This window comes from Phytophthora infestans, genomic scaffold (genome assembly GCF_000142945.1).
Source record: "Phytophthora infestans T30-4 supercont1.5 genomic scaffold, whole genome shotgun sequence".
Lineage (NCBI taxonomy): Eukaryota > Oomycota > Peronosporomycetes > Peronosporales > Peronosporaceae > Phytophthora > Phytophthora infestans.
The window spans coordinates 45,596-55,786 of NW_003303754.1; the positions used below are offsets into that span (position 1 = coordinate 45,596).

A 10,191-nucleotide genomic window follows, 5' to 3' on the forward strand; every position below is an offset into this window, starting at 1 on the left:
GTGGAGAGCGCTGCAGCTACCCCGCGCTTTCCGCGCAGAAAACTTTTGCCCATTTGTCAAGCAAAGACTTGTGTAAACTTGGAATGGCTCAAATGAACACCTCCAACACGGCATTCCTATATGGTTTTACGACTGTGACTGGCGTTGAAAGTGAGGCCGCTGTAGCGACACGCTCGTTGGTGCTGTCGCTCGGCCGTTTATCATGGCGTTTCGATCATGCTGCATACAAGTGCGACTTATGGACGTCATCCGAAGAAGGCTGTGAGGTACTGTACCACCAGCTTGGTGACGGTGATCGCCACTTGGTACTGCCCAAACAGTTGCTCCCATCTCAACTCCAAAGTGGCAGTGCAAGATCTCCCGTCTCTCTTGTTCAGCTCTTAGAGCCCAAAGTAAGAGTTGTCCCCGGACAAACGTCGTCGTTTGCGACATTGGAGCACTTAGAGTCGTGGCCACGGGACAGCACGCACAAGTGCTCGTCAACGGTGGATACGTATCTCCAGTACGTCGACAGCAACCATTTCTACATGAATGGCAATCTGGTGGATACGATGACAGCATCTGCGCTGCTGTTTATTTTCCAAAACGCTCGAGTATTGGATCACGCACCAGGCATGGACATCATGATGACACAAAGACGACTTGTTGATACCTCACAACGACGGGTAAAGGTTTTTTTGACAAATACCAAGGTAGGCAACGTGTGTACGTGGACGGGGTGTGGCGTGCTGTTGCTCTTGACAGTCTTGGTCCTCGTGTTGCCCAACGAGCGGGCTCGACTTTCACCACCGCGTGGAGGCAATGCACGTGCTGAGAGATTCGTGGCCAGTGCAGACGGAACAGATTTACCCCAATCTAATCTATAAGAAGCGCTTCCTGATCGGCAAGACTGGTGAGGAGATCAAATTCGGCGAGTTTGCCGTCGAGTCGGTCGGACTGCACCACAAGATGGAAGAAGACGAGCAGATCTACATTTGAGTTGCTAATTGTTTTCCACGAAGTAAAATAGGAGAAATTGTTAATGCGTAATTTCACCTGGAGGCTGCAGGGAAATTGTAGTTGAAAAGCTTGTTGCAGAGGCATTGCGAAAGCGCGGCCAAACCGACGACTCCATCAATGACAGTGGTGCCAGCCTCGTTCATTGCTTACGCTAAAAATATGTTGACCACAATGCGAGCGATTTTTTTAAAGCTGTGCGCCAACATTCCCAGTGTGTAGAGAATAAGGTAAATTCGGATCGCGTCATCAGTTACATGTACATACATGTATGTGGTAAACAGAAGCGAAACGGTGATGATTGCCACACTCGAGTGCTAAATCAGTCTTGTGACCGACGCCAGCAACTCATGTAGCATTCTTTAAATCTCCTCAACTAGCAAGGTCGACAGCAGCAAATTTAGCTCATCGTTTATCATGGCGTCCAAGCTCTTCTCTGCAGTGAAACTTGGTGGCAAGAAGGCGCCGACCCAATTGAAACACCGCGTGGTGATGGCACCCATGACCCGTCAGCGTACGGGGAACGACGGGGTACCTGGAAATGCCGTAGCCGAGTTCTATAGACAACGCGCTACTGATGGCGGCTTACTGATCTCGGAGGCCACCAACATTAGTGCCTACGCTCGCGGTTACTACGGAGCTCCAGGTCTTTACACGCCGGAGCAAGTAGAAGGCTGGAAGGCCGTGACATCCGCAGTGCACGACAAAGGTGGCAAGATCTTCAACCAGTTGTGGCACACAGGCCGCATCAGTCACCCCTTGAACCTTCCGAACGGAGCCCAACCTGTCTCGGCTAGCGCGACGAACATGGAGGGCGTGCAGAGTCTCGCCACCACTATCGAGGGTCGTTTGCCTCACCCGAACCCCCGAGCTCTCGAGGTCAGTGAGATCCCAGGCATCGTCGATGACTACAAGCGTGCAGCCGAAAACGCTTTGGAGGCAGGCTTCGACGGTGTGGAGCTTCACGCCACGAACGGTTACTTGCTGGAGCAGTTTCTGCTGAACGGAACGAACCAGCGCACGGACCAGTACGGCGGTAGTCCGGAAAACCGCGCACGTATCGTGTTCGAGGCGATCGAAGCCATTCTATCTTCGGTGGACTCGAACAAGGTGGGTATTCGTTTGTCCCCGTTTGGCACGTCATTCGGTTGCACCGACTCGAACCCTCGCGAGATCTACGACTACGTCGTGAAGAAGCTAAATGATTACGACCTGGCCTATCTTCACATGGTTGAACCGCGAGGCATGCAGCAGCCAGCGCCTGACGCACCGGAGGGAGGCGTAACCAAGATTAACCGCAAGATTTACAACGGTGTGATGATCAGCGCATCTGGCTATGATGGTGCTGAGGCTCGCAAGGTGGTTGAAGACGGAACGACGGACCTAGTGGCATTCGCGCGCGACTTCATCTCCAACCCGGATCTTGTGGAGCGCATTCGTACTGGTGCCGAACTCAATCCGGTTAACTGGCAGACAATATACGTGCCGCTCGATGTGCCGTTCGAGACGGGTTACACGGACTATCCGTTCCTTAACGAGAAGACTGCCTAGGCATCCAGACTGCCTGCCTCCACGCAGATGAATGAATCATAGGTAGATTTTCCACCTATTTCAGCATTTATTGCATTCTTGAAAAATCTGCGATTATTCTGTACCTGTAAGCTCAGTACACGGGAATGATCCGGTTAGCCTGATGGACCAGTGCGTGGTTAATCTTGCTGCGAGCTTGCGGACTTTTTCATGGCGGACTTGCTGCGGATAATGATGAAGAAGCCACTGCACAACCTCCACATGCTCATTGATGGCAGCGTTCACAACTGCGTCCGATGTACAGCCGTCTGAACGGTGAGAGTACAAGAACATCATCACCTCCAAGTGCCCTCCAGCTGCTGCTCCATCCATTGCTCGGAACGTGCCTCCTTCACGGCGATTCGCATGCAGCCATTTCACCATTTGCAAGTGGCCGTTTGCTGCAGCACCATTTAGAGCTGCAGCCGTACAGCTCCCAAACTCTGGAAGACGGTGATGAAACCACTTCACCACGTCTAAATGCCCACCACTCGCAGCACGATCCATTGCGTCAGAAGCGATCCCTTCGGACTCACAATTTCTAGTACATTGTTCGTAAAGGCACTCTACCGCGTCTAAGTGACCGTTGGAGGCCGCGTTCTCCAGTGCAGAGCGAGAAAAGCTGCAAGTATCAGAGCAATGAGCAATAAGCTAGCGCATCACAGCCACATTTCCGTGGCTGGCAGCCTCATTGACTGCGTCTTGGGTGCAGCCCTCGGTACGATGGTCATATAGCCACTGAAGTACATCAAGATGGTTACCTCGAGCAGCTCCGTTCATAGCGGCAGCGGTGCAACCCTCTCGTCGGTTTTTGTGGAGCCATTTCACTACATCGAGTTGACCGTTGCTCGCTGCTCCATCCATTGCCTTAGTTGTACAGCCCTCACCCCGGTTCTCATGTAACCACTGAATGACGTCCATGTGACTGTGACTTGCTGCGTTGTCGAAGGCCAGTGTTAAGCATCCATCAGTGCGATATCTGTGCAGCCATTGCACAATCTCAAGATGACCGTGGCCCGCTGCTGCGTCTATTGCCTGCGTCGTACACGCACCGCCGTGTTCAAACCCCCATCGCACTGCCTGAAGGTGCCCCTCTCCAGCCGCTTCATCCAGAGAAAGCGGTCCATCTATCGAAGACACGACGCCAGCCAGATATTCGATAACTTCAAGATGACCTCTTGAAATTGCACTTTGGGCGGCGCTTGCCACAGACAGACGCACAGAATCTGCTCCGACTGTGTCTACGACCCACGACGTGATTTCGGTGTTTCCACTTCCCGCAGCAGCTTCAAGCAGCGAACCTGCACAGTCGCTCAATTCTACAGGGCGCACCAATCGCTTGTGTAGCCACTTCAAAGCATCCAGCTTGCTTCCGCGAGCCGCGGAGACCATTGCTGGCTTGATGCAGACACCACGCTTATCATACACCAGCACTTGCTCCAGGATATTCAGATGTCCTACAGTCGCCGCAGCTTCGACGGCCTTAAAGATGCCACTGCGACTGTCAACGGTAAACCGCTCTGATACAATATTCCCCAGAAGCCATCGCACCAGCTTCGTGTTCCCACGCTGAGCAGCATTCACCAATCCAACCGAAAGCTGAGCTTGTCGATAGAACGTGTCCATGTCTTCCAGCGGCCACCGAGCGACCAGTCGAGCAACAAGTCGACGCGCACCGCCGTCGTCACTGCACATATTATGACTTTCGAGAGCACATGCGCGAGCAATATTCCACTGCCAAGATATGTCTACAAGATCGTCCAGGGCGTACATAACATGCTGCAAGGCTGCAACTCGCGGCTGTTCATGCAGTATAACAGCAAGTCCTGCTGTCAGTGTCGCCTCTCGCTCAGCAATGCTAGTCTTTGAAGTACGACGGGACAAGGATGTCATTCTTCTGTCAGCGCACGAGTAGTTATCACTATTGACGGGGTAAAAAAAAACTGAGCTTTCTCCATGAAGCCAGCAAACGGACCAAGATTGCTCGACACTCGCATAGTCGTTTCGTTACTTGGTGCACAACTGCCGAAAACGGACCAACGCTAAGTCTTCGTCGTACAGCTAAACAGACTTGATGGATTTCGATTTTCCAACAACGCGCTGTCTTCCTTCCCTCGAGTTAAGCAAGGTGGCGTATCCTGACGTGACGTCGGGGAGCTGGTGCGTTTGAGTAGTGCTCACTAAGCCAAGCCAAAATATGAACGTGCTTCTTTCGTTGCGCTCCAAACGCCGCGTCGCTAGTGCAGCCCTCCAGTCGCTGAGATCGCAAGAACAGCAGCACTTCGAAATGCCCACCTGACGCAGCCGCATCCATCGCTTTTGTTGTGCATCCTTCGCGGCGATTTTGATGGAGCCACTGAACGATCTTCAGCAATCCAGCACCCGCCGCATTGTTCATCGCATCAGTCGAGCACCCTTCTGTTCGATTCAAATGCAGCCACTGTAGTACTCCAAAGGCACCAGACCCGGCGGCGCCATCCATTGCTGCAGTGGTGCAACCTTCGCTGCGATGTTCATGAAGCCATTTTACAACAGCCAAATGACCGTTTCTTGCCGCACCATCCATAGCGGCGGTTGTACACCCCTCTACGCGATGCTCGTGAAGCCATTGGACCATTTCTAAGAGCCCGTTAGTCGCAGCGCCATCCATGGCAGCAGTTGTGCAGCCTCCCGATCGATGACAACAGAGCCACTTGACAACTTTTAAGTGATTTCTTGCAGCAGCACCATCCATCGCGTCATGTGTGTCTGTGGGCCGGCATCCTGCGAACCCTTCTTCAGCCAAACGCTCGTCGACCTTCTGAAGATACTTAAGAATATCTAAATGTCCACCTTTCGCAGCCGCATCTATCGCGGTGCTAGGCTCATCGGCTAGCAAAGTCAGCGAATACGGGCGTAAGTCTCTGTACAGATTTCTTTGCGGTTCGCTGGCAAACGAATTGTTCAACCACTTGACGACATCAAGAAAACCTCGACCCGCCGCACGAAGCATAGTTCCGCTGGAAACACTGGCAAGGCCATCAAAACTCTGCTCGAGCAGGTATTGAGCAACCTCGAGGTGTCCTCGAATAGCAGCCTGATGCATGCCAGACTTCGCGCCACGGCCAAGGTTGTGCTCCAGAAGCCAGCGCACTACATGCAGGTGGTTCTCCCTTGCTGCAGCATCTAATGCTCGACTTGCGTTGCCAACTGGGTGGTAGCGCATCAACCATTCCACAATCTCCAAGTGACCATTGCGAGCGGCGTGTTCTAGAGCAAAACTGGCGTGATGAACATACCCGTGACGATAGAGCCACTGCAGCATGTCTATATGGCCACCCCACGCAGCGTCATCCATTGTAGGAGGTGCTAATTGGCGCTCTGTATAGCCACGGTCAAGCAGCCATTGTAATAATTCCAGACTCCCGCTACGACCCACAGCAGCCATAAAGCGCCCCCAGTCTCGCTCCACGCCACCTTTCTGCTCGAATAGCCATCGCGCAACGTCCGGGTAACCTTTCTCCACTGCAGCTGCCATGTCTGCGCCGCCCCATTGGATTTCGTTGCTGTCGTTAATCTCCGCTCCTTCTTGAGCGTCTTGAAAAGCGCGTTCGTTGTGCAAGAAAAATTCTAATAGACACAGATTACCAGCAGCGGCAGCAGCTTCGACGGCTTGCACTTCCACCACGCAACCAGAGAACTGGGCGAAAAGCCATCGAATCATGTCCAAATCCCCGTGATGTACAGCTTCAATGACCGCCTGGGAGAATTGCCCACGGTGGCAGTGGCGGTCGGTCCGAAGGTACTGCAGCGGAGACCAGCAGAAGTAAAGATCGTGTTTTGAAGTGTCTCCGTTAAGCGCCGCATATTTTTCGCTGCCATCCCAGATGCGACGCAGAAGTCGCAACGAGCCGAGGGTGCAGGCCCGTGCGAGAGAGATCACTACGGAGCAGTCTAAATACTGAGACACAGAGGAAACGACGTGGGGCAGCGCGCCTACAGATGGATTGCTACGTAGTACCACAATACAGGACGCGAGGGGAGTTTCACGCAGAAGTTGGATTAATAACATTTGCCCTTATGTTACTTTGGAGAAATAATACTACTACTTTTGAAAACATACTACTATTAATACCGTGTTTTCTGCTATTTCATTTTTAATCTCGCCCGGATCATTTATATAGTAGTATTTTAATAACTATAAGTAAATATTACTAGGTTTTAAAAGTAGTGTAAATGAGTATAGCAGCTAAGTATTTTACCACTACTAAATTTAAATTTTACTACTAGTATTAAAAAGTACTAAATTGCTACTCTTTTAAAATATTTCAGCTATAACAAATTTAATTTATGTAATTTAATTTTTTATTATAATTATCACCGCTAAAAAAAACCTCAACTGCGGCTAAATCGTAATAAAACAAAAGCACACAGTTTACATGCAAATTATAGAGTGTTCTGGACGAACTCAGCCCACGTCGCTCCGAAGCGCTTTAGAATGACTTGAGCCACACGCTCTCTCGATCGCTGACGAGTCACGATGCCTCCCGCACACGACTAACTGGCCGCTTTGGGAAATGACGATGTTCTCGTAAATCTCGAGAAAGAGAAGATCCGGGTCCACTTCGGTGTCAAGTCGATTTTATCGCAGAGTGGTTTGCTGCATTAGCAGAATTTGGCGTATGTCGACCTCCAGAACTTCAAGAAGCGACCAAACTACGGCGTACAGTCTTGAGAAAATGGCGGGGATTTCTCCGTGGCTGTGAGCTTGGAAACGAATCTCGGCCCAGACGTTACCCATAACAGCTTGTTGCTCGGTGAAAGCTGTCTGCAACTTCTCGAAGTAGCCGTTGGAGAGGCGAAGAAGCTCCATTTTTCGAGATTGGTCCAGATGTTCTGGTTTGACAGTCGACTTAGAGGCGTGCGCCGCTTTCGAGTACACCAGACACTTCTTCATCGTCGAATATAATTACTCCCTGAATGCATAATGTGGCGCTACAATCGCTGTGTGCTCGCTCTAATTTACTCCCAGGTTTCAACACGTCAAGGGTCAATACTTATCCGTCTTTCCGATATAAGTGCCCAAATACTTGCTCTGGTTCATGTTTCAATCCATAACAACATTAGCGCATAGTACCCCAATCCTTGCGTCGTATCGTAATCCAATATCCGCGAACGGTCTAAACCGGATGTACGATGGGCGATCGCACGACTTGTATCAGTAACAGAGGGAAATCATTCTCACGATGACGGTGTATATAAGACGGATCACCGAACGTTTTTCGCACGTAGTACAAGTCAACACACCGTTGGCACGTCCAATTTGTTTAGCTTCCGTAGCAATGTCGGTAGCGGCAAATAAACGAAATTGACTTTGTACCGCATCCGGATGGTTCATTCGAACATGATACGACCATTGCATCATCGAAGTGAACGCCTTAGGTCACAATTTGTACTTTCTCATGGTCGCACTGCTGTAAGCGCTAAGTCTTCCATCAATGCGTAGTGAGTCGCAGCTACCGCTGTGGGTTAGCTCTCACTGAATCCCAGCTTTCAACACGTCAAGTGTCAATGCATATCCTTGTTTCCGAGATAAGTGGCTGAATACGCTAACGTTCCTAACACTGGATGTACGACGGGCGATCGCACGACTCGTATCCGTAACAAAGGCAAATTATTCTCACGATGACGGTGCACATCAGACGGATCACCGAACGTTTTTTCGCACGTAGTCCAAGTCAACACACAGCTGGCACGTCCAATTGCTTGGCCTCCGATAGCAATGTCGGTAGCGGCAAATAAACGAAATTGACTTTGTACCGCGTCCGGATGGTTCATTCGAACATGATACGACCATTGCATCATCGAAGTGAACGCCTTAGGTCACAATTTGTACTTTCTCATGGACGCACTGCTGTAAGCGCTAAGTCTTCCATCAATGCGTAGTGAGTCGCAGCTACCGCTGTGGGTTAGCTCTCACTGAATCCCAGCTTTCAACACGTCAAGTGTCAATGCATATCCGTGTTTCCGAGAAGAGTGGCTGAATACGCTAACGTTCCTAACACTGGATGTACGACGGGCGATCGCACGACTCGTATCCGTAACAAAGGCAAATTATTCTCTCGATGACGGTGCACATCAGACGGATCACCGAACGTTTTTTCGCACGTAGTCCAAGTCAACACACCGCTGGCACGTCCAATTGTTTGGCCTCCCATAGCAATGTCGGTAGCGGCAAATAAACGAAATTGACTTTGTACCGCGTCCGGATGGTTCATTCGAACATGATACGACCATTGCATCATCGAAGTGAACGCCTTAGGTCACAATTTGTACTTTCTCATGGACGCACTGCTGTAAGCGCTAAGTCTTCCATCAATGCGTAGTGAGTCGCAGCTACCGCTATGGATTAGCTCTCACTGAATCCCAGCTTTCAACACGTCAAGTGTCAATGCATATCCTTGTTTCCGAGACAAGTGGCTGAATACGCTAACGTTCCTAACACTGGATGTACGACGGGCGATCGCACGACTCGTATCCGTAACAAAGGCAAATTATTCTCTCGATGACGGTGCACATCAGACGGATCACCGAACTTTTTTTCGCACGTAGTCCAAGTCAACACACAGCTGGCACGTCCAATTGCTTGGCCTCCGATAGCAATGTCGGTAGCGGCAAATAAACGAAATTGACTTTGTACCGCATCCGGATGGTTATTCGAACATGATACGACCATTGCATCATCGAAGTGAACGCCTTAGGTCACAATTTGTACTTTCTCATGGTCGCACTGCTGTAAGCGCTAAGTCTTCCATCAATGCGTAGTGAGTCGCAGCTACCGCTGTGGGTTAGCTCTCACTGAATCCCAGCTTTCAACACGTCAAGTGTCAATGCATATCCTTGTTTCCGAGATAAGTGGCTGAATACGCTAACGTTCCTAACACTGGATGTACGACGGGCGATCGCACGACTCGTATCCGTTACAAAGGAAAATTATTCTCACGATGACGGTGCACATCAGACGGATCACCGAGCGTTTTTTCGCACGTAGTCCAAGTCAACACACAGCTGGCACGTCCAATTGCTTGGCCTCCGATAGCAATGTCGGTAGCGGCAAATAAACGGAATTGACTTTGTACCGCATCCGGATGGTTATTCGAACATGATACGACCATTGCATCATCGAAGTGAACGCCTTAGGTCACAATTTGTACTTTCTCATGGACGCACTGCTGTAAGCGCTAAGTCTTCCAACAATGCGTAGTGAGTCGCAGCTACCGCTGTGGGTTAGCTCTCACTGAATCCCAGCTTTCAACACGTCAAGTGTCAATGCATATCCTTGTTTCCGAGATAAGTGGCTGAATACGCTAACGTTCCTAACACTGGATGTACGACGGGCGATCGCACGACTCGTATCCGTTACAAAGGAAAATTATTCTCACGATGACGGTGCACATCAGACGGATCACCGAACTTTTTTTCGCACGTAGTCCAAGTCAACACACAGCTGGCACGTCCAATTGCTTGGCCTCCGATAGCAATGTCGTCAGCGGCAAATAAACGAAATTGACTTTGTACCGCATCCGGATGGATTATTCATTCGATGACGGTGCACATCAGACGGATCACCGAACGTTTTCTCGCACG

The 10,191-nt window shown here is 50.5% G+C and overlaps 4 protein-coding genes across 4 annotated transcripts; 2 read left to right on the top strand and 2 right to left on the bottom strand.

Moving 5' to 3' along the window:
• Window positions 1-454: 454 nt before the first annotated feature.
• PITG_04020 (uncharacterized protein) lies at window positions 455-1,029 on the top strand (the record flags this gene model as incomplete). The annotated part of the gene is made up of 1 exon (XM_002905691.1): window positions 455-1,029. One exon carries the CDS (start codon window positions 802-804, stop codon window positions 976-978), a length of 177 nt encoding a protein of 58 aa, XP_002905737.1.
• Window positions 1,030-1,413: 384 nt separating this feature from the next.
• Window positions 1,414-2,547, top strand: PITG_04021 (12-oxophytodienoate reductase, putative; the record flags this gene model as incomplete). The annotated part of the gene is made up of 3 exons (XM_002905692.1): window positions 1,414-1,782; window positions 1,840-1,988; window positions 2,037-2,547. The coding sequence occupies 3 exons, from the start codon at window positions 1,414-1,416 to the stop codon at window positions 2,545-2,547; spliced, it is 1,029 nt and encodes a 342-aa protein (XP_002905738.1).
• A 93-nt stretch (window positions 2,548-2,640) lies between these two features.
• On the bottom strand, window positions 2,641-4,458 carry PITG_04022 (uncharacterized protein; the record flags this gene model as incomplete). Its single annotated transcript, XM_002905693.1, has 2 exons — window positions 2,641-3,216; window positions 3,262-4,458. The coding sequence occupies 2 exons, from the start codon at window positions 4,456-4,458 to the stop codon at window positions 2,641-2,643; spliced, it is 1,773 nt and encodes a 590-aa protein (XP_002905739.1).
• Window positions 4,459-4,684: 226 nt separating this feature from the next.
• On the bottom strand, window positions 4,685-6,268 carry PITG_04023 (uncharacterized protein; the record flags this gene model as incomplete). The annotated part of the gene is made up of 2 exons (XM_002905694.1): window positions 4,685-6,121; window positions 6,215-6,268. 2 exons carry the CDS (start codon window positions 6,266-6,268, stop codon window positions 4,685-4,687), a joined length of 1,491 nt encoding a protein of 496 aa, XP_002905740.1.
• Between the last annotated feature and the right edge of the window lie 3,923 nt (window positions 6,269-10,191).